At 41.7% G+C, this 24,443-nt stretch overlaps 2 protein-coding genes across 4 annotated transcripts; one reads left to right on the top strand and one right to left on the bottom strand.

Annotated features, from left to right (window-relative positions):
- Positions 1 to 1,559: 1,559 nt before the first annotated feature.
- Positions 1,560 to 7,938, bottom strand: LOC100274901 (uncharacterized). Of its 3 annotated transcripts, none has more exons than XM_008683364.3 (8): positions 7,589 to 7,938; positions 6,940 to 7,038; positions 6,067 to 6,430; positions 5,501 to 5,635; positions 5,036 to 5,118; positions 4,786 to 4,891; positions 4,592 to 4,685; positions 1,560 to 2,297 (listed from the first exon to the last, which is right to left on the bottom strand). In XM_008683364.3, the coding sequence occupies exons 1-8, from the start codon at positions 7,741 to 7,743 to the stop codon at positions 2,284 to 2,286; spliced, it is 1,050 nt and encodes a 349-aa protein (XP_008681586.1). In that variant the 5' UTR covers positions 7,744 to 7,938; the 3' UTR covers positions 1,560 to 2,283. The 3 variants fall into 3 exon arrangements, with proteins under 3 accessions (XP_008681586.1, XP_020408781.1, NP_001142629.1); XM_020553192.3 differs by having other exon boundaries at positions 6,940 to 7,407; positions 7,589 to 7,923; NM_001149157.1 differs by lacking the exon at positions 1,560 to 2,297 and having other exon boundaries at positions 4,255 to 4,685; positions 7,589 to 7,908.
- Positions 7,939 to 22,940: 15,002 nt separating this feature from the next.
- LOC100281838 (chitinase 1) lies at positions 22,941 to 24,003 on the top strand. The gene is given in 1 exon segment (NM_001154758.2): positions 22,941 to 24,003. A coding segment is annotated over 1 exon segment (861 nt). The 5' UTR covers positions 22,941 to 23,007; the 3' UTR covers positions 23,869 to 24,003.
- Positions 24,004 to 24,443: the final 440 nt, after the last annotated feature.

The following is a 24,443-nucleotide window of genomic DNA, read 5'->3' as shown; positions in this document are numbered from 1 at the left end:
CTTAGAGGGGCTCCAACGTTGCCCCATCATCCCCCACCCTTAGCAGAGTGTACGAACGGGGGACAGCTCTAACGGTGCACGCTCGTGCTCTCCCTCGGGAGGGTGAGGGGCGTTCGGCGTGGAAGGAGGAGTTCTAATCTTCTCCCTCCACTAATCAGCCTATTTAATTGTGAAATTAATTTATTTCAAGTTTAGTTACTTGATAATAATATGTATTACGGTGCTACAAATATGGTAGTATTTTATTTTTTAAAACTGTAAAAACTGATGTAAAAAACCAAATAGCTTAATTAAAGAGAAATATGGAGTTGAATATGGGGAATAGTTGAAGAGAAGATGGAATAGGGAAAGAATGGTTGAGGATGAGTATTTAAATATGAATAGAAAGTACGAATTGTGAGATTTGGAAGAGAGTGGTTGAAGAGAGTTTTAGCCGTCGATGTCGACCGTATCTCTGCAGGTGGCCCTGTTTGTTCCGGCTTCTAACAGCTTCTGGCCACCAAAAGCTGTTGCGGACTGCCAAACGTCCAGCTTTTCAGTCAGCTTCTATAAAATTCGTTGGAGCAAAAACCATCCAAAATCAATATAAACACATAATCGGTTGAGTCGTTGTAATAATAGTAATCTGTCACTTTCTAGATCACGAGTCCTATAAACAACTTTATCTTCCTCCACACGTAATCGTAATGATACTCAGATTCTTCCCACATATAGATTTTTCCCACAGCCAGATTTTTCAGAAAAAGCTGGTTAGAAAAAGGCAAAAAACTGAACCAAACAGTCCCATAGGTTGTTCATTGATTCTACCCTACGACCTCTTTCAGCCCATGCGTCCTTTCCCGCGCGGCGGTAATAATTCCATGTCAAAAACAGAGCATGTACGAGAAGCGATCTATCGACCGATTCAAAAACTGTAGTCCGACTCGCTTTTAGGCACAGTGAAGAGCAACATGCTTTGCCTTGCCTAGCTGCCCCGCACTGCACGAAGGGGCAGATCCAGCAGCAAAGCGGGGTGGGCTCGAGCCCCCGCTGCCCAGATCTGGGCATGTTTATTTCAGGTTTTCTAGCTTTTTTTTATAATCTATTTGTGAGAATAATCTAAGTATCGCAAGAAGTACGTGCAAAGAAATATAAAGAGCTTTATAGGATTAGGATCTAGAAAGTGATGATTTTTTACTATCGCGAAGAATCGGCCGACTCCATGTTTAGGTTGATATTGTACTGTTTTCAAAATATAATCTAATAAAAATAATTATATAGACGAAGACTAAATAATAAAACAAAAATGTTAAGCCTAATTAATCCATGATTAGCAAACGTTTACTGTAGCATCACATTAGCAAATCATACAATATTTATGCTTAATTGATTCGTCTTATCGTTTTGTTTTTATCTATATAATTGATTTTGTGATTAAATTATATTTAATACTTTTTATTAGCATCTAAACATCCTATCAATCTAAATATTCGATTTGATAGATGCTAAAATTTATTAGAGGGAAACGAACATGCCCTCATCTACACATTTGCATCTATTTAAGTTTGAAAAAAAAGACCAAGAATAAAAGATTTTCTGCTCCACAACCAGCCAGCGTTCCATTGTTCTTTTTCTGTCTCACCCCAAGGCCCCAAGTGATAAGAACACTCCATCTCTACTATGTAAAACATGTCGTTCCGAGTCACCCTTCCCCCCGCATAAAGTAAAATTGTGCATCACTGGTTAAAGCTGTTCAACTAGCATATCATCAGCTACTATCTCACTGGTTGGAGAAGCATCACAACTAGCATATCATCAAGGTTTTCAACTCCTCATCAGCTGCATTGGCCTTCTCCTCCGTGAGGTGTGCGATGTTGTCCTCTACATGGGCGGACCCACGTTAGGCTGAGTGGGAAGCACGGGCCTCACTTAATTTTCTGGTTCTTGCGAAGTTTGTATTATTCACTGTAGCTGTAAAGGTCCATTAATAATTATGCTTCTATTTAAGCCCCCACTCAAACTTTTGGCTGGGTCCGTTCCTGGTCCTCTACCTGGGCATCATTGACATATTGCAATAGTACAATATGACAAAGAAAATCGATCGTGAATTCCATGCAATATGACTCGGACTCGATCTCGGTTGTGGACCCCCAGTTCTACTCGGAGCGTTTCTTGAAGTTCATTCGGGCCGTCTTCCCTAAGAATTCATAGCTCATCAACCAATACTTGCTTCAAAGATGCCCACCTGCTGCCGTTTTGTTACTGACGTTGGCCAAGCACGCGAAACCTCATCCACACGACAGTTCATGTCTTCAAAACTAAAGAATAATGATATGTATCAGGGGACAGATATGTATAAGATGTTGAATGTGTGCCAGACAAGCAGCAAGTCAAGAATGCAGATTCTATCAAGACAAGAATAGTCGCAAAACAACTACACAGCCTGGAGCTGATGCAAGAACTTCTGGTTTAGGCCTTGTTCGTTTACGTCGGATTGCACCCGGAATCGTTCCAGCTAATCAAAGTTTATATAAATTAGAGAAGCAATCCGGCTAGGAATCGTTCCGACCCACCAATCCGACACAAACGAACAAGGCCTTAGTGTTTACTGTTCACTTCGAGTTTCTAGTTCCAAAATTTTGTTATAAAAGGAAAAGGTGCAGAAGCATAAGCTCACCTAAAAAGAAACTTCAGCTCAAACAAAAGCAAAAACTGGCGTAGCGTGTATTATGCTGCATTGCATTACCGCTAAGGCCTTGTTCGTTTCTATCGGATTGCACCCGGAACTGTTCCAGCTAATCAAAGTTTATATAAATTAGAGAAGCAATCCGGTCAGGAATCGTTCCGACCCACCAATCCAGCACAAACGAACAAGGCCTAAAGTAATCCCTTGCGATGTGAAAGTGATTCAAAGTGTAGATGCTCACTGCTTATCCAAAGTAGAAGACTGGAACATGTTAAGAAGAGTGACCTCGAGTCCTCGATGATGGTAAGCCGGAAAGCAGGATCTGCTAGCCGATCTTGGTGACGATCTGCTAGCCGGAAACGCAGAGATCCTGGTGGTGCGGATCTTGGTGAGGAGGCGATGACAACAAGTGTGGATCTTGGTGAGAAGGCAACTGGCGCAAGGGAGGCGGCAGCAGGTGAGAAGGCGACGACAGCGGCAGGTGAGGGATGCTGTGGTAGCTACGGCGACCGTATGGGGCAGTGGTGACGGAAGAAGCGTCGGGCAGTGGAGGCGGAAGATCATCGGGCGGTGGAGGTGACTGTGTAGGGTGGAGGTAGCGATGTCGACGACGCAAGCGAGAGAAGTGAGGGGAGCAGAAACCTGACCTCGGGAGGTCGGATTTCTTGCATTGGAGCAAGAAAATGAACAGAATTGAAGGACTAAAATCACTATACTATTCAAAATTGAATAGCAAGAGCTAAGAAAATGAACATAATTGAAGGACTAAAATCACTGTGCTATTCAAAATTGAATAGCAAGAGCTTGTTCCGTTAGGAGGATTGAGAGAGATTGAAAAGCATTAAATTCCCTTCTATTTAAATTTAAATAGGAGGGGATTAATCCCCTCCAATTACTCCAATCACCTCAATCCATCTCTAACCAAACAAGCCCTAAGAAGATTTTGATCTCTCCAATCCCTTCCATTACCCTTCTTCCAAACATTCCCTCAATGCCTGCCATTAACCGAGCCACACATATCTAGGTATTGAGTTTCCAAATGTCTCCAAGGAAAACATATATCCAAATTGCTCATGGACTGGCTTAGGGCATGTACAACCCAAAAGCCCTGGACCAAATTTTCAAGTACAAAAGACTGTTAAAACTTAAAAGACATACAACCTTAAATGTTTAGATCATAAATATAGATAATAGACAATATGTATGGAGATACGTGTAAAGACAGACTCTTCACAAAGAGGTTGTCTCTTGTATTTTTTTCTAACCCCTAGAGACCCTAGTTGGATGGATAAATTGAACTAAAAAAATACTTTAGAGGGTTATATAGACATCATCTATAGGTGAGATGAGTAATTTGAACTTTTCCCCTTGTTAAACACCTATTGCATGTCGAGTTCGAGTTTTTAAAATACCATTCTTATTGTTATAGCTTGAGGCAGGTCAAACCTCCAGAGGTCAGTTTTTTAAATACCCTTTTGGACGTTGATCCCACTTTCAGGCTTTCAGCGGATGGGGCGGGGCAACACATGTGGTTGGCACGCTAAAACAATGACAGATACGATGCTCATATGCTCTTACAGAACTACACATTAATCAAAGTAGCACTTGCATAAATAAAATGTAAAAAGACGCATTTAAGGACTAATATGTTCAGTGTCTAAGCCAGTACGTGAGACATGTAGAGTTCTCCAATTATGATTTCAGCAGATTTTGTAAAACTAAGTGCCCAAATAGCAGCCTATTAATAAGTGCCATAGGGTAAGATATGGCATGATAGCAGAATGCTGCGTAAGTGTCGAGAATTGTCTGATATGCAGCTATGATGTTTCTCATGTCCCACATCCCCAAGTTTGGGGTTTTGTTCCCTCTGCATGTGTTTCTTCATTAATCTTGTAGAGCAATGAAGAAAGCCAGATGGTTATGCACCTTTTGGTCGAGAAGATCCGACTTTCCACCTGTCAAACTCAGTCACACTCAAAATAAACGAGCTTGCATTCCGATGTCCCCCACCACCATATTCCTACAAGCAAACAATATCAAGCATCAACACATCTATATAGCGTCCTCTTGTTAGATGAGGTAAATACAGCCTAAATCTCATCGTCAGGGAAAAGATGTACCTGAGAGATACAGGTTGTGTCTTCTTGTTCTAAACTTCTTAGACTTACTTTCAGTATCTGGTCATTATTCAACTCAGGAACTTTGTATACAACAGCCCCAATACCCCTGAAACAAAAGGGCACAGCTTACATCATTGAAACTAAGTTTACCAAAGTCCAAATAATGTGCTAGATAGTGAGTGTTGAATATGAAACAATACAAAAAAAAAAGAGTCTGGATACATATATCAATAGGAGGGGGGAAACTTGCCTTAGATTAAAATCACGGCTCTTGCTAGCTAGTTGATTTCCAAGTTCGCTTCTCAAATTTGAAATAGCATCAGCATCAACAGCCTAATGGACCATAAAAAAGGCAAAACTATATCAGGAAACAAGTAGTACCCATGACAGAATATAAAGGCAGTAAAAATTAACATAATCTTATGGCTTTGTTTGGATAGTCTAGTATTGACCCAAATCCACGTGTGTTGAGGTAGATTGGGGTGTAAATTAGTTTAAGTTACACCCCAATTCACCTCAATACACGTGGATTGAGCTCAATACTAAAGTACCCAAACTAGGCCTATATGGTACCACCAATACACCATATAAAACCAATTAGCACTGTACCTGCTAGTAGAGCAAAACTAGTAAGGGCATGAATAAAATAAAAAGGTCACTAAAGGTTGAACTTCGATAATAAACAATATGAAAAGTAATGTTGTGACGTAATTACCAGACAACTCCCAAACTGGCCACATCCCAGGGAAATTTCATAGGATTTCTCCAAACAATCATCTATTAATCTTTGCTTCTCTAATAATGTCGCTTGTCCATGGGAAATGACATGCTCAGGATCCAACTCCAACAACTGTTAGCCAGATAAGTAAACATTAGTAGGAGACACCATGTGTCCAATATCCAAACTAACTAGTCTACTGTTTTTTATAGGAGCACCAGATATAACACAGTTATCCTGTATTGGATGATAACATCTCACGAAACATTTTCCTGATTTTTCTACCACTTCATTTTGGTGAAAAGTTATACAACTTTTCCCATTGGCTGATCAGATGCATATTATTCAACTAAAACAAAAAAAACCTTGATTATACATCAAATGAAAATACCGGTTATTTAAGCAACTGTTTTCTATACATGAAGCTTGAGATGTTAACATAATAACTTCAACTAATCAGTAATTCAGGTACAAAACAACAGCAGGTGATGTAAGGAGGAATGCATTTCCTTTTTGCAAGTAGTCACTGCTGTACCAAAGGACTAACATCAGGTAGGCGTTACCTGATCAAACAATTTATTATTTGCATTGACATTGAATTCAATGTCCAAATCTTTAAGTCCACTGCTGAAGGCCTTGCTATTTGGAATTTTCCATCTCCATAAGTCCCCGTCTTCAATAAACTTAAAAAGCTTGTGTACTGTTTCAGCCTTGTTGTCAGGTACATATTTGACCTTGGCTACATCTTTACCACTTTCATTACCCCGTGAGGTGCTAACTTCTGTTAAGAGCTTGTTTCTAAAGAAGTCAAATGCAATTGTCGCACCACTACGCTGCATGTCTATCACCTTGGTCACATTTTGCCCAAGTGTGGCATTCACACACAAACTTTCAAAAGCGGTCTTATGATGGTCCAGGATTGTTATTCTGAAAAGGATAGATATTTAAGTGTCAATACTGTTTAATTGAACAGAGGGTTGAAAAATATTCTGCATAGCGTACAAAGAGTTTAACAGAAATCTATTAGGTTTTGATTAATGAATTTATGCAACAGAATATGGCAAGGTAACCACTGCTGAGCTACATGTAAAACGATGACATCTCGCATACTCTCGTATGCATTAAACAAAATGACAACATGGAGAGGGGATGTGCATTATTTGTCAAGGAGAAAAATATTTGAAACCACAGATGCAATCAGTGGGCCGGCACAAAAATGTGTTCTACCCCTGAGCTATATTGGCAGCCCCAACTCACATTTCGAGTCTGAAGGCTAACTTTGAACGTGACCTTTGATTTACATATGTGATTTTACCTCCCTCTAGCGAGATAGAAATCGAGAATGGAGGTGACTTCACTAAGTTTTCTCACACAAAGCAATTCCAACTCGGTTCTGAATATGGAAACTGGTTGCAGGACTGCAGATGCTTACATACCTTTCGACTTTAGGGGCTATATCTTCAACAAAACCAGGAGGTCCCACAAAGTCAAGAAGGTAAACATCTTTTATTTCTTCCAGTGGAAGTGAATCACTCCTACAAAACAGACAAAAAAATATCATAGCAGAAGGAATATACCAGAACAAAAGCATCAGCATAATTGCACAGAGTTTGTGTCACTAAGATGAAAATCCCACAAAAGTATAAAAAAAGGTGCCGTGTGTTTTATGATTTAATGAAATCCAACAGAGGTAGTCCATTCTAGCTCTGATTATGCTAAACCTAGTACAGATTGAATCCTTCCCACAATAAAATACAACTAGAAGAGTCGAAGCAGAACTTTATAATGCCTACAATCACTTGAGGCTCACACTTTCATCAGGTACTTACTGTCCGATGTTCGTATGTTTAACACAGCACCATTAACTTAGATCACCGCACCTTTGGAATTAGAGAATTGAACATCTGAAGCCACAGTCAATAGTTGAAGTATGGTAAAAGCTTTGTTCAAATCTACAGTACTGCAAAAGTAAACACCTGCAACGCAGGTGCTTTCTGCGGTGTTGCAGATCTCAGCAGACCCCATTGCGTGCATTAGAGTTCGCAGTGGATAGCAACTTCGGAGCATAAGAGGGGATCGTGGTACCTGATGGGGTCGTAGACGGTATTGGGGAAGAATCGGACCGGGTGGGCGGCGCCGGAAAAATAGAGGTGAGCGGCGAGCGCTGCGAACGCGCCGTCCGGGCACGGGTAGTGGTAGAGCACCGCTGAGACCTTCTGCGCGGCGCCGGCGCAGGCCATGCGATCGATACTCCGGCCGGGCACGGGAACGCCGCACAGGTCAGGGAGTGGATTCTAGAACCGAGCAGTGGCAGGCTGGCAGCCAGGCACGGAGCGCCGCACAGGTCAGGGAGTGGATTCTAGAACCGAGCAGTGGCAGGCTGGCAGGCACGGAGCGCGGAGGACACGGTTGAACTCGCCGAATCGATGAAGGATGTATAAGGATGGAAGTGGACAGTCATAGTTTTTTTTATAAGGGGGTGTTTGGTTTTAGAGACTAATTTTTAGTCCCTCTAATTTATTCTATTTTAGTCACTAAATTGTCAAATATGGAAACTAAAATAGAGTTATAGTTTCCATATTTTACAATTTATAGACTAAAGTGGAATAAAATGGAGGGACTAAAAATTAGTTTGTAGTAACCAAACACTCCCTAAGAGTCATATGTTAAACGTCGAATTAATTTTTTTGGTGATGGTGTGATCCAAAAATTGGGAGGATGATATCGTCCCCGCTCTATCCTATTTTGACCTCAAACCAAACATATTCTAAATGAGTATCTTGACAAAGTAGCTAAGTCGATGCATAATTTTTAATGATGAAATTTGTTAATGTAAAGTATAATAGAAATGGTCAGACTATTCACACAAAAAATGTTCTTCATTGTTACTAATGGGGTGTTTAATTTCTAGACACTAATTTTTAGTCTCTCTATTTTATTTCATTTTAGTTTTTAAATTACTAAATACGGATACTAAAATAGAGTTTTAGTTCCTAAATTGTCAAATACGAAAACTAAAATTTTCGTATTTAGCAATTTAGGGACTAAAATGAAATAAAATGGAGGGACTAAAATTAGTCCCTAAACACCAAACATTCTCTAAGATAAACAAATACATCTCATCTCCCATATATAAGTAATTTGTAGTGTTTATGATCATGAAGTATCTGTCAAATGACTATGAAACATTTTATATCTAGTACAACACAAATGTAACTGGATAAATAGAATATAGATCAACTCGTGTCACAGTGTGTCCAGAAGGAGAAAAGGTTAAAGCACAAAGGAGACTCTATCAACCTTGTCAAAAACAATATCCCCAAACAGAACAAGAACTCTGTCAACCTTGTTAAAAACAATATCCCCAAACAGAACAAGAACTCTAAGAAGTTCAAGAAGCAGATGAAGCATGATCACTAGGCTTCTACATGCAACAATCAGCCAACACATTCAGATAGTTTCTCGATTCCCCTAATACCTGACTCTACTGCAAGAAGACAAGGCATTATAAGAGGAAGTGCCCTGAGTTACTGTAGTATCTTCTGGAGAATGGTAAAGATCATGTCACTTTTATAGATGAGTCTTTCTACTTGGAATGTCTCAGTTATTTTTGGTGGATTGACTTAGATGCAACTGTTCATGTTGCCAATTCTATAAAGAGATTCCATTCAAGCCAAAGACTTTCAAAGGGCCAAAAAACAATTAAGTTGATACACAAAAAAAGCAGATGTGGAGGCTGTCTTAGGTCTAGTCTTAGTATTAGATGATGGTTTCCATTTAGTTTTGAGAGATGTACTATTTGTTCCTTACTTGAGGAGAAACTTAATTTCAGTTTCTAGACTAGATGATCAGAATGTTCATTGTCACTTTGGTGGTAGACGGTATATCATTCGATTTAATAATAAAGATGTTGATCTCACTGTCCGACGAGATATGATTTATTTACTTTCGCACAGTGGTGTCGTTAACATCTTAGACACACCAGAAAACGTTCCATCCAGCAATGGCAGAAAAAGAAAGAGAAAATGATGGAGAAACCTTGTCGAAATTATGACACTATCGTTTAGGTCATATTTCAAGGGAGGGGGAATAGAACGTCTCGTTAAGGAAGAGATTTTCCATCACTTAGACTTTATAGACTTAGAGCAATGTAGAGATTGCATTAAAAGTAAATTTGCAGAGTAGATTAAGAAAAATTCTAAGCAGAGTATGAGAGTATTAGAGACTATTTATACAGATATTTGTGGTCTTTTTCCAGTTAGGGCAGTAGATGGGTTCGATTCATTCATAACCTTCATAGAGGACTACTCTCACCACGGTTACATTTATCCTAAGAAAGATCAGAAGTTTTAGACAAGTTTAAACAGTTCAAAGCTGAGGTAGAGAATCAACATGATTTGAAGATAAAGATAGTTAGATCAGATCATGGGGGTGGTATTACGGACGCCATATAGAGTATGGCAGGTCCTAGGGCCTTTTGCGAGACCCCTAAAAGAAAATGGCAAAGTTGTGCAGTATTCGACACCTGGTGAACCCCAACAGAATTGGGTAGCCAAAAGGTGAAACATAACATTGATGGACATGGTAAGGAGTATACTAAGTTACTCCAGCTTGCATTGGATCTGTGGATGGCGGTTTTAAAAACAACTATCCATATACTCAACAGAGTCCCTAGTAAATCAGTATCTTAAACTCCATATGATGTGGACCGGTAGAAAGCCCACGCTCAACTATCTCCATATATGGGGTTATGCAGTAGAAGCTACAATATCTAGTTTTGGACATGGAAATCTAGATGAGAGAACCACTAGCTGCTATTTTATTGGCTACCCTACGAGATTGAAGGGATTTAGATTCTACTATCCATGCAGACAGACTAAGTTTATAGAAATCAAACATGCTATATTACTAGAGGATGACATGATCATGGGGAGTGAGGTACTCAAAGAGGTTGACCTTTAGGAAAAGATGACATATGTCCGGATTTCGATGGTTGAAGAACCATAATTCTCGATACTCGCTAAGGTTCCACCAATAGTTGTACCGACTAAAGTGAAACCCCTGGTACAAATGTTGCATAACCCAGTGCAACTACTACATAGCAAGATGCTTCACCTTCTACGCATCTTGACCCTTCTGAGCCGGTTGCACATGAGAGTTTAGAAGATAGTGGTAGTGTTGCGCCAAGTGATGCACCATTGCAGGAGCCCTAGAACGAACCAGAACCAGAAACAAGTTTAGGAAAGTCACAAGTTTACACAAGTGTAGGCACAGAAAGTGATGATATATATATATATATATATTAGTGAGAATTTGATGCAGAAGGTGATCCCACCATATATGAAGAAACTATGAAAAGTGAAAATTCATCTAAATGGGTTTCAACCATGGAAGCTGAATTAGAATCTATGAGAATGAACAAAGTTCGGGACTTAGAGATAATTCACCAAGGAGCCAAAACAATAGGCTGTAAGTGGGTCTACAAAACCAAGCGTGACTCCATAGGGAATGTAGAAAGATACAAGGCTAGACTTGTGGCCAAATGGTTCACACAAAGAGAAGGCATTGACTACCATGAAACCTTGTCACCTGTCTCAACGAAAGATTCATTCAGGATCATTATGGCATTAGTGGCCCATTTTGATCTAGAACTCCATCAGATGGATGTTAAGACAGTATTCCTAAATGGAGAGTTAGTAGAAAACATGTTTATGGCACAACCAAAGGGTTTTATCGTGCATGGAAAAGAAAATATGCAATGTCACTTAAGGAGGTCCATTTATGGATTAAAGCAAGCCTCCAGACAGTGGCATCTCAAGTTTGATCAGACTATCAGAAAGTTTGGTTTCGAGGGAAACAAGGAAGACAACAACATTTATGCAAAGTTTAAGAAAGGAAAATATATATTCCTTATTCTGTACATCTATGACATACTTTTGGCTAGTAGTGATAAGGATCTAGTAGTGGAAAAAGAGGTTTCTTTCCTCGAACTTTGATATGAAAGACATGGGAGAAACCTCTTATGTTCTAGGAATAGAAATTCACAGAGATAGACATAAGGGAGTATTAGGACTCTCACATGAGCCATACATAGAAAACGTTTGGAAACTTGGAACTCTCAAAAAAGCACGTTTGACATCCATTTGAAAGTTTAAAACTCTTCGAGCAACTCATAAAAAGTTTGTTCAAGAAAGCTCGAAGAAAGATGTGGTTCAACACATGACAAGAAGTGTTGATCGCTTTGACCCAAAATGCACAGGAGAACTATGTGAAAGTCGCCTACAGGGGGGTGGATAGGCGGAATCTGAAAATTATAAACTTAAGCACACACTACAAGTGGGGGTTAGCGTTAGAACAAATATTAAGTCCGGGAGAGAGGGGAAAATAAATCAACCAAGAAATAATGCGGATGAACACGGTGATTTGTTTAACCGAGGTTTGGTTCTAAAGAACATAGTCCCCATTGAGGTGGTCACAAAGACCGGGTCTCTTTCAACCCTTTCCCTCTCTCAAACGGTCACTTAGACCGAGTGAGCTTTCTTCCTTGATTTCCCGGGTCACTTAGACCCTGCAAGGACCACCACACGATTGGTGTCTCTTGCTTCGCTTACAAGGCTTTGAGAATAAGAATGAGAGAAAGAAGAAAGCCAACCAAGCAACAAGAGCAACAAAGAAACACAAGAAAGATTATTTCACAAGTCCTAAAGCACTAGAATTGAATTGGGGACTTTGATTGGATCGGTGGCTTTGATTTGTGTCTTGGAGTTTTGCACTTTGCTCTTGTGTTGAGTGAAGAGTGATGAATGCTTGGATGGTTGGAGTGGAGGTGGTTGAGGGGTATTTATAGCCCTCAACCACCAAACAACCGTTGGGGTTGGGCTGCTGTCGATGGGCGCACCGGTGCGCCAGCCACGTCACTCAACCGTTAGGGTTCGGGCGCAATCGACCATTGGAGCTTTGTTTTCTTGTGGCACCGGACAGTCCAGTGCCGCACCGGACAGGCACAGTTCACTGTCTGGTGCGCCTCTGACGACTGCTCTGACTTCTGCGCGCACTGTTCTTCACTGTTCACGGAGTCAGCGGCTTTTGCAGTCGACCGTTGCGTGAAGGAGCCGTTGCTCCGCTGGTGCACCGGACAGTCCGGTGAATTATAGCGGAGCACGCCCAGAGAAATCCGAGGGTGGCGAGTTTGGAGTTGTACGGTCCTTGTGCACTGGACACTGTCCGGTGGCACACCGGACAGTCCGGTGCGCCAGACCAGGGCACCCTTGGTTCCTTTGCTCCTTTGATTTTGAACCCTTTCTTTAATCTTTTTATTGGTTTGTGTTGAACCTTTATGCACCTGTAGAATATATAATCTAGAGCAAACTAGTTAGTCCAATATTTGTGTTGGGCATTCAACCACCAAAATTATTTATAGAAAAGGTTAAATCCTATTTCCCTTTCAATCTCCCCCTTTTTGGTGATTGATGCCAACACAAACCAAAGCAAATGTATAAGTGCAGAATTGAACTAGTTTGCATAACGTAAGTGCATAGGTTACTTGGAATTAAACCAATTTTTAGTCTTTACTAGATATGCATGAATTGCTTTCTTTTATTTAACATTTTGGACCACATTTGCACCACATATTTTGTTTTTGCAAATTCTTTTTGGAAAAATCTTTTCAAAGTCTTTTTGCAAATAGTCAAAGGTATATGAATAGATTTGCACGAAGCATTTTCAAGATTTGAATTTTCCCCCCTGTTTCAAATGCTTTTCCTTTGACTAAACAAAACTCCCCCTAAATGAAATTCTCCTCTTGGTTTTCAAGAGGGTTTTAATAGATACCAATTGGAAATATATTGAGATGCTAGTTTTGAATACATATACCAATTGAAAGTAAACATACCAATTTGAAATATATCAATTAAAAATTTTCGAAGGGTGGTGGTGCGGTCCTTTTGCTTTGGGATTAATATTTATCCCCCTTTGGCATTAATCGCCAAAAACGGAGACTTTGTGAGCCCTTTGTACTTTCTCCTTCTTTGGTAAATAAAATATGAGTAAAGATTATACCAAGTTGGAGAGTGATGTGGAGTGATGGCGAAGTGTAAATGATATCGTTAGAGTAGAGTGGAAGCCTCGTCTTCGCCGAAACTCCATTTCCCTTTCAATCTACAACTTAGCATAGAAATACTCTTGAAAACAAATTAGTCGTAAAAATAAAAGAGATATGATCAAAGGTATATAAATGAGCTATGTGTGCAATGTTTCAATCAAAATTCCGAGAATCAAGTATATTTAGCTCATTCCTAAGTTTGCTAAAGGTTTTCTCATCTAAGAGTTTGGTAAAGATATCGGCTAATTGTTCTTTGGTGTTAACATAAGCTATCTCGATATCCCCCTTTGTTGGTGATCCCTCAGAAAGTGATACCAAATGTCTATGTGCTTAGTGCGGCTGTGTTCAACGGGATCATCCGTCATGCGGATTGCACTCTCATTGTCACATAGGAGAGGGACTTTGCTCAATTTGTAGCCATAGACCCTGAGGGTTTGCCTCATCCAAAGTAATTGCGCACAACAATGCCTTGCGGCAATATACTCGGCTTCGGCGGTAGAAAGAGCTACTGAGTTTTGTTTCTTTGAAGCCCAAGACACCAGGGATCTCCCCAGAAACTGACAAGCCCTGATGTGCTCTTTCTATCAATTTTACACCCTCCCCAATCGACATCTGAATATCCTATTAAATCAAAAGTGGATCCCTTGGGGTACCAAAGTCCAAACTTAGGAGTGTAAACTAAATATCTCATGATTCTTTTCACGGCCCTAAGGTGAACTTCCCTAGGATCGGCTTGGAACCTTGCACACATGCATACGGAAAGCATAATATTCAGTCGAGATGCACATAAATAGAGGAAAGATCCTATCATCGACCGGTATACCTTTTGATCTACAGATTTACCTCTCGTGTCGAGGTCGAGATGCCCATTTGTTCCCATGGGTGTCTTGATGGGCTTGGCATCCTTCATTCCAAACTTGTTAAATATGTCTTGAGTGTACTTTGTTTGGCTGATGAAGGTGCCGTCTTGAAGTTGCTTGACTTGAAATCCTAGAAAATACTTCAACTCCCCCATCATAGACATCTCAAATTTTTGAATCATGATCCTACTAAACTCTTCACAAATAGATTTGTTAGTAGACCCAAATATGATATCATCGACATAAATTGGCATACAAACAAATGCTTTACAATAGTTTTAGTAAAGAGTGTAGGATCGACTTTACCAACTTTGAAGCCATTAGTGATAAGAAAATCTCGCAGGCATTCATACCATGCTCTTGGGGCTTGCTTGAGCCCATAAAGCGCCTTTGAGAGTTTATACACATGGTTAGGGTACTCACTATCTTCAAAGCCGGGAGGTTACTCAACATAGACCTCTTCCTTGATTGGTCCATTGAGGAAGGCACTTTTCACGTCCATTTCATAAAGCTTAAAGCCATGGTAAGTAGCATAGGCAAGTAATATACGAATTGATTCAAGCTTAGCTATGGGTGCATAAGTTTCACCAAAGTCCAAACCTTCGACTTGTGAATATCCCTTGGCCACAAGTCGGGCTTTGTTCCTTGTCACCACACCATGCTCATCTTGCTTGTTGCGGAATACCCATTTGGTACCTACAACATTTTGATTAGGACGTGGAACTAAATGCCATACCTCATTCCTCGTGAAGTTGTTGATCTCCTCTTGCATTGCCAACACCCAATCCGAATCTTTTAGTGCGTCCTCCACCCTGTATGGCTCGATAGAGGACACAAAAGAGTAATGTTCACAAAAATGAGCGACTCGAGATCGATTGGTTACCCCCTTATGAATGTCACCGAGAATGGAGTTGACGGGGTGATCTCTTTGAATCGCTTGGTGGACTCTTGGGTGTGGCAGTCTTTGACCCTGAATTTCTTGCTCATCTTCCTTGTCTTCATCTCCCCCTTGATCATTGTCCTCCTATTGAGGTGGCTCATCCTCTTGATCTTCATCATCTTGAGCCTGATTCTCATCTTGAGTTGGTGGAGATGCTTGTATGGAAGATGACGGTTGATCTTGTGCTTGTGGAGGCTCTTCGGATTCCTTAGGGCACACATTCCCAATGGACATGTTCCTTAGCACGACGCACGGAGCCTCTTCATCATATAACTCATCAAGATCAACTTCCTCCACTTGGGATCCATTAGTCTCATCAAACACAATGTCACAAGAAACCTCAACTAATGCAGTGGATTTGTTGAAGACTTTATATGCCCTTGTGTTTGAATCATATCCTAGTAAAAAGCCTTCTACAACTTTAGGAGCAAATTTAGATTTTCTACCTCTTTTAATAAGAATAAAACATTTACTACCAAATACTAAAATATGAAACATTGGGCTTTTTACCGGTTAGGAGTTCATAAGATGTCTTCTTGAGGATTCGGTGAAGGTAGAGTCGGTTGATGGAGTAGCAAGCAGTGTTAATCGCCTCAGCCCAAAACCGGTCCGGTGTCTTGTACTCATCAAGCTTGGTCCTTGCCATGTCCAATAGAGTTCTATTCTTCCTCTCCACTACACCATTTTGTTGAGGTGTGTAGGGAGAAGAGAACTCATGCTTGATGCCCTCCTCCTCAAGAAAGCCTTCAATTTGAGAGTTCTTGAACTTCGTCCCATTGTTGCTTCTTAACTTTTTGATCCTTAATGCGAACTCATTTTGAGCTCATCTCAAGAATCCTTTTAAGGTCTCTTGGGTCTGTGATTTTTCCTGCAAAAAGAATACCCAAGTGAAGCGAGAATAATCATCCACAATTACTAGACAGTACTTACTCCCGCCAATGCTTATGTAAGCTATCGGGCCGAATAGATCCATGTGGAGTAGTTCCAGTGGTTTGTCCGTTGTCATTATGTTCTTGTGTGGATGATGAGAGTCAACTTGCTTTCCTGCTTGACAAGCGCTTTGGGGATCTTCGTTTTTCTCGTAGGAGGAGAACATTCTTTTCTCCCCTGTCATGTGGTTTGTGCATCCGCTATCAACAATCCAACTTGAGCCCCGAGATGCATAAACCTACAAAACAAATTTAGACCTTGTTCTTAGGTACCCAAACAGTCTTGGGTCCTTCCACGTTAGAAACAAGCACCTTGGGTACCCAAACACAAGTTTTGGAGCCCTTGTGTTTGCCCCCAACATATTTGGTAACTACTTTGCCTGATTTGTTAGTTAAAACATAAGATGCATCAAAAGTTTTAAATGAAATGTTAGGTTCATTTGATGCAGTAGGAGTTTTCTTTTTAGGCAATTTAACATGGGTTGATTACCTAGAGCTAGAAGCCTCATTCTTATACATAAAAGCATGATGGGAAATAGAATGAGATTTCTTAGCATGAATTCTCCTAATTTTATGTTCGGGATAACTAGCAGGATATAAAATATAGCCCTCGTTATCCTGAACCATGGGAGACTTGCCCTTAACAAAATTGGACAATATTTTGGGGGCATTAAGTTTGACATTGCTTCCCTGTTGGAAATCAATGCCATCCTTGATGCCAGGGTGTCTCCCATTATAGAGCATGCTTCTAGCAAATTTAAAATTTTCATTCTCAATTTCATGCTCATTAATTTTAGAAGTTAATTGAGCTATATGATCATTTTGTTGTTTAATTAAAGCAAGATGATCATTTATAGCATCAATATTAACATCTCTACATCTAATACAAATTGTAACATGATCAATAGTAGATGTAGAGAGTTTGCAAGCATTTAATTCATCTATCTTAGCATGTAATATTGCATTCTCATCTCTAAGACAGGAAATAGAATCATTGCAAACATTTAAATCTTTAGCCTTGGAAATTAAACTAGCATTTTCAGTTTATGGCTAGAAATTGATTCATTCAATTTATCAATCTTAGCAATTAAACTAGCATTTTTATTTCTAAGATTGGCAATTGAATCATGGCATATGCTAAGCTCTTTAGTCAAATTTTCATTTTTGTCTACTTCCTGAGCATAAGCATTCTTTACCTTAACATGCTTTTTTTTCCTTTATAAGGAATTCCTCTTGGCTATCCAAAAGTTCATCCTTCTCATGAATAACTCCTATTAATTCATTCAATTTTTCCTTTTGTTGCATGTTAAGGTTGGCAAAAAGTGTAAGCAAATCATCTTCATCATCACTAGAACTACCATCATCACTAGATGTAGTATACTTGGGGCGGTTCTAGTTTGTACCTTCTTCTTTTTGCCATGAGGCGCTTGTGGCCGACGTTGGGAAAGAGGAGGCCCTTATTGACGGCGATGTTGGCGGCATCCTCGTCGGAGGAGGAGTCGGTGGAGCTCTCGACGGAGTCCCATTCCCAACATACGTGGGCATCGCCGCCCTTCTTTTTGTAGTACCTCTTCTTCTCCTTATTCTTCCCCCTCTTGTCGTTGTCCCTGTCACTATCACTAGACATAGGACATTTAGCGATAAAATGACCGGGCTTATCACATTTGTAGCACACCCTCTTGGAGCGGGGTTTGTAGTCCTTCCCCTTTCTTTGCTTGAGGATTTGGCGGAAGCTCTTAATGATGAGCACAATTTCCTTGTTGTCGAACTTGGAGGCATCGATGGGAAGCCTACTTGATGTAGATTCCTCTTTCTTCTCTTCTGTCGCTGTGAATACGACGGGTTGCACCTCGGGTGTGGAGGTGCCGCCTTGCTCCAAGTCGACAATTTGTTTGGAGCCTTTGATCATTAGTTCAAAGCTCACAAACTTTCCTATCACTTTCTTGGGAGACATTAATTTGTATCTAGGATCCCCATGAATTAATTGTACTTGGGTAGGATTGCGAAAAACAAGGAATCTTAGAATAACCTTGACCATTTCATGGTCATCCCATTTTGTGCTCCCGAGGTTGCGCACTTGATTCACCAAGGTCTTGAGCCGGTTGTACATTGCTTGCGGCTCCTCTCCTTGGTTGAGGACGAATCGACCGAGCTCCCCCTCGATCGTCTCCCACTTGGTGATCTTGGTCACCTCAACTCCTTCGTGTGTGGTCTTTAGGACATCCCAAATATCCTTGACGCTCTTTAACCCTTGCACTTTATTATACTCCTCTCGACATAGAGAGGCGTGGAGTATAGTAGTTGCTTGGGAGTTAAAGTGCCAGATTTGGGCAACTTCGTCCGAGTCGTAGCCCTCGTCCCCTACGGTAGGTACCTGCGCTCCAAACTCAACAATGTCTCATATGCTTGCGTGGAGTGAGGTTAGGTGATGCCTCATTTTATCACACCACATGCAATAATCCTCATCATCAAAATATGGTGGTTTGCCTAATGGAACGAAAAGTAAAGGAGCGCGTTTAGAAATGCGGGGGATATAGTAGGGGGATCTTACTAAACTTCTTGCGCTCATGGCGCCTAGAAGTGATGGACGCGGCGTCGGAGCCGGAGGTGGAGGGCGATGAAGAGTCGGTCTCGTAGTAGACCACTTTCTTCATATTTTTCTTCTTGTCGCCACTCCGATGCGACTTGACGCGGGGAGGTGATTCCTCCCTTCCTTTGGCGTCGGACTCCCTTGATGGAGCCTTCCCGTGGCTTGTGGCCTTCTCGCCGGTTTCCATCTCCCTCTTGGTGGATCCTCCCGACATCACTTCGAGTGGTTAGACTCTAAATGAAGTACCAGACTTTGATACCAATTGAAAGTTGCCTAGAGGGGGGGTGGATAGGCGGAATCTGAAAATTATAAACTTAAGCACACACTACAAGCGGGGGTTAGCGTTAGAACGAATATTAAGTCCGGGAGAGAGGGAAAAACAAATCAACCAAGAAATAATGCGGATGAACACGGTGATTTATTTTACTGAGGTTCGGTGCTAAAGAACCTAGTCCCCGTTGAGGTGGTCACAAAGACCGGGTCACTTAGACCCTGCAAGGACCACCACACGATTGGTGTCTCTTGCTTCGCTTACAAGGCTTTGAGAATAAGAATGAGAGAAAGAAGAAAGCCAGCCAAGCAACAAGAGCAACAAAGAAACACAAGAAAGATCCTTTCACAAGTCCTAAAGCACTAGAATTGAATTGGGGACTTGGATTGGATCGGTGGCTTTGATTTGTGTCTTGGAGTTTTGCACTTTGCTCTTGTGTTGAGTGAAGAGTGATGAATGCTTGGATGGTTGGAGTGGAGGTGGTTGAGGGGTATTTATAGCCCTCAACCACCAAACAACCGTTGGGGTTGGGCTGCTGTCGATGGGTGCACCGGACAGTCCGGTGCGCCACCGGACACTGTCCGGTGCGCCATCCACGTCACCCAACCGTTAGGGTTCGGGCGCAATCGATTGTTGGAGCTTTGTTTTCTTGTGGCATCGGATAGTCTGGTGCCGCACCGGACATCATAGTTCACTGACCGGTGCGCCTCTGACGATTGCTCTGACTTCTGCGCGCAATGTTCTTCACTGTTCACGGAGTCAGCGTCTTTTGCAGTCGACCGTTGCGCGAAGGGGCCGTTGCTCCGCTGGTGCACCTGACAGTCTAGTGGCACACTGGACAGTCCGGTGAATTATAGTGGAGCACGCCCAGAGAAACCCGAGGGTGGCGAGTTTGGAGTTGTTCGGTCCTGGTGTACTAAACACTGTCCGGTGGCACACCGGACAGTCCGGTGCGCCAGACCAGGGCACCATTGGTTCCTTTGCTCCTTTGATTTTGAACCCTTTATTTAATCTTTTATTGGTTTGTGTTGAACCTTTATGCACCTGTAGAATATATAATCTAGAGCAAACTAGTTAGTCCAATATTTGTGTTGGGCATTCAACCACCAAAATTAGTTATAGGAAAAGGTTAAATCCTATTTCCCTTTCACTATGCTCATCAAGCATCGTCCTAGCCATCTCAACAAGGGTTTGATTCTTGCGTTCAACGATGCCATTCTGTTGAGTCACATATAGAGAGGAAAACTGATGCTCAAGTCCCAAATAAGCACAAAAGGTTTTAAAATGAATATTCTTGAATTATGTGCCATTGTCACTACACATAGCTCGATCTCATGGTATTCTTAGAAAAGTCATTTTGTAACCAAAGAATCAAATCTCGAGCATGAGTAAAAGCCTCATCCTTCGCCTTTATAAAGAACACCCAAGAATAGTGAGAAAAGTCGTCAACGACCACAAGCACATACCACATTCCCCGTACGAGCAAACCCGAGCTGGACCAAATGAAAGGGAAATGTGCCCTTGGTCCATTTATAGTTGTTTTGGTGACTAAGTGCCCAACACATTACTTTGAGCTAACTATTTTGGTATGAGCATGAGCATAGGCGTGGATAAATCAAATTGAAGCTATAAAGTCCAAAAGAGCACAAATATGGACCTAAACGAGCAACTTTATGGAAAATGGTATAAGTGTAAGGTTTGTACTTTTTAATATGTTGCATAAGCCCTTTATAATGCTTTTAGTACTTGTGTTTGGGCTAAAATAAATATAAAAATGGCTATAAAACTTGTAAAAATCGATATCTTCTTCGTTTTAATTCCAACTTTAGTGGTTCTCGTACTTGCGGTTTCATAGCGACGCGTATAATGTTATTGTGTGGTTTGTTTAAGTTCAGTCGTAATCAGATACCAAACTAGAAATTGACACTAGCCTATTCAAACTTGTTACCACCAGTACTCGAGTGTGGATAATTACCATTACTATTTATGTTACATTTCGTAAACTAAACATCACCTAAACCTTGTCAGTGCCACTAGTGGCCCAAATAACTGTCCTTTTTAGCTATTTAATTTGCAATCCGTTACTTAATACCATGGCGATGACATTTATAAATAAACGTTCTCACTATAAGGGCATGTACAACACCGAGACTCCAGATCGGTTTTCAAAATACAAGAGACAACTAAGAGACTGCATGATACAACCCTGAGACTTTGGATAATAAATACAGTTAAGAGACAATATGTATAGAGAATCGTGAAGAGACGAACTCTTTGTGAAGAGTTCGTATCTTGTATTTTTTCACTTAGCCTATTAGAGACTCCCTCAAGAGATCTCGTATTAAATGAGGTTGCACATGTGGAAACAAATGACTCATCAACTGACCATGTGACCATATACTTCTGGAATGCATCTGGAAATAAATGACTTGTCAACTAACCATGTAACCATATACTTCTGGGATGCATTTGGTTTAGGTTAAGTATAATAATCACAATGAAAAGTCTATTGGTCAGTGTTTACTTGAATTAATAAATATAATAGAATAATGTGGCGGCGGCTAAGACTGGCCGCAGCGCTTTCCGCGTCGTGGCTCCTTCCCTTGTGCAGGGGTCTCTAAGCCCGCAACGGCTGATTCCAAATGGCTCCCTACGCGCTGCAGCGCAAGGGGAGGCCGTGTCCGTCCCCCAGATCAAGGGGAGCAGTGTAGCGCCCCCTTGCGTAGTGCTTCCCTATTTAATAGTTGAAAAAATAGTAATAAAAGATGAATATGGTTAGATAATGATATTTTATAGTTATAGTGGGGTATAAGAGGATAATATAGGGGAACCGCTGCGGGAGATAAAAAGATAGGAGGTGAAATGTTAATGATATGACAAAAAATGATATAGAAGAAAAAATTTAGAGAAACCCGCTTGGTAGTCTAAGAGGGGCGGCGAAGGAAGCAACGAGAGGCGGACGGGATCACGGGATGGCAGCGAGCCGGCGACGTAGGGTGTGTTTGGTTTAAGGAATCACTACATCTAAATTGAGGTGGTGCATCATGGGTTCATTCCTCAAATTTGGTGGGATGACCTCATTCCTCATTTTAGTACTAACTAACTAACTATGAGGAATGAGGTGATGATGGATTAACTCATTCTATTCCATAAACCAAACAAAAATAGTGAAGAGTGAGAAGATGATGGACTAGCTCATTCCTCAAACCAAACACCCTAGTAGGGATCCGGTCGCAACGGAGGGAGCAAGTGGCGGCAAAGGCGAACAGAGCGGATGTGATAGAGCAGAGAAAGACGGGGAAGAGAGAGAACATGGGTGGCCCACCCATCAGTGCTGACATGTGGGCCCTACATCGCCACGTCAGCAAAAAAACATCCAGAAAACCCACTCGAGGGGTCATTTTGCCCAGTTCTGGATAGTTGGAGCCTTGGAGGTGCAAAGTATCCAGTTTTGCAGTTCTACTAGGTTGTAAATTAGGCAACTGTGGCAAATACAAAGTTTTTTTTTGTTTCCAGATATGCTAGGTCGCCAGATATCATTTTGGCATTCATATTACGCCATAAAGTTGTTGGCACATAATGTACCTATTGCGTCTTAATTCGACGAAACGGTGGTGGTATTAACTAAGAAAAAATATTTCATTAACAAACACATCGTTAACCTACTCTGTTACCTTCTTTGCAGAGGCCCAAAAGCAAACACAATGCCAGCTGCCTACAAATACGCCGCCTCCATTCATGTGTGCACGGCACTAGCAGCGACACAATAATTAATCAGGGCTCATCATCTCGCAATCTCTATCTAGGTCAACCATGACGAACGGCTTCCTGTTTCGGGAGTACATCGGCGCGCAGTTCACCGGCGTCCAGTTCAGCGACGTGCCCATCAACTCCAAGCTCGCCTTCAACTTCATCCTCGCCTTCGCCATCGACTACACGCCGGTGAACCAGCATCCCACGCCGGCGCCCACCAACGGCGTGTTCAGCCCGTTCTGGGACACGGGGAACCTGTCCCCGGCCGCCGTGGCCGCCATCAAGGCCGCGCACCCGAACGTGGCCGTCATGGCGGGGCTCGGCGGCGACAGCGTGCAGGACATCGTCAAGGCCGTCTTCACCCCGACCTCCATCGACTCGTGGGTGGCCAACGCCGTGACGTCGCTCACGGGCATCATCAACACGTACGGGCTCGACGGCGTCGACGTCGATTACGAGCACTTCTCCCGCGGCGCTGACGTGAACACCTTCGTCGAGTGCATCGGCCGCCTCCTGACGCAGCTCAAGAAAAACATGCCGTGGATCACCACCTCCATCGCGCCGTTCGAGGACCCCGTGGTCCAGAAGTACTACCAGCCGCTGTGGGGCAAGTACTCCGGCGTCATCGACTACGTCAACTTCCAGTTCTACGGCTACGGCGACAACACCGACGTCGCCACGTACGTCCAGTTCTACGACCAGCAGTCGGCGAACTACCCCGGCGGCAAGGTCCTCGCCAGCTTCATGACTGGCAACACCACCGGCCTGATCTCGCCGGACCTCGGCATCAGCGCCGCCAAGGAGCTGCAGCGGCAGAACAAGCTGCCGGGCCTCTTCATCTGGTCAGCCGACAGCTCCAAGAGGAGCAGCTATGGCTTCAAGTACGAGATCGAGGGGCAGCAGATCATTGCCAACCATTGATCTCGGATCCGAATATCGTATGGGGCCTCGCCACGCTGTGATGGATGAAATTATAAAATGAATTTATCAAGGAATAGGCACGCTGCTACGTGTACTATTTCTATGAATGATGAATAAATAAAGAGATTGCATGGATCAATTTGTATGCTAATAATGTTTCGCAAGGTTCTCAAATTACATTGGTACGTCGTCTCCTCCCGTAACGAAGAACAGAGGGTGTAAACTAAATCCAGAACATACCTTGGAACAATAATTTTCAACATTAGGATAATAATATGAATATGCATGGAACATTGATTTTCACTAATAGACCACACTGAATGAATAAGTCTATTTTTTATCCACTCGACTCTTACATTTGTCTATTTTAAACTCTAGACTCTAAAACTATCTAAATTGTTACCTAATAAACAATAAATCATTATGTAAGGCCCAAAAATTTGTATGGGAAAATAATAATAAAAAATAAATATATGAAAAAATAAAATAGTAAATTCAGATATCTCAAATTATACTTGAGAGTTGAAAACTGAGAACTGAATTTCGAAAACCAAGAATTATTTTAGAAAAGAAGT

This window comes from Zea mays, chromosome 5 (assembly GCF_902167145.1).
Source record: "Zea mays cultivar B73 chromosome 5, Zm-B73-REFERENCE-NAM-5.0, whole genome shotgun sequence".
Lineage (NCBI taxonomy): Eukaryota > Viridiplantae > Streptophyta > Magnoliopsida > Poales > Poaceae > Zea > Zea mays.
The sequence above is the reverse complement of the archived record's forward strand: the minus strand, read 5'-3'. Positions and strand labels throughout refer to the sequence as shown.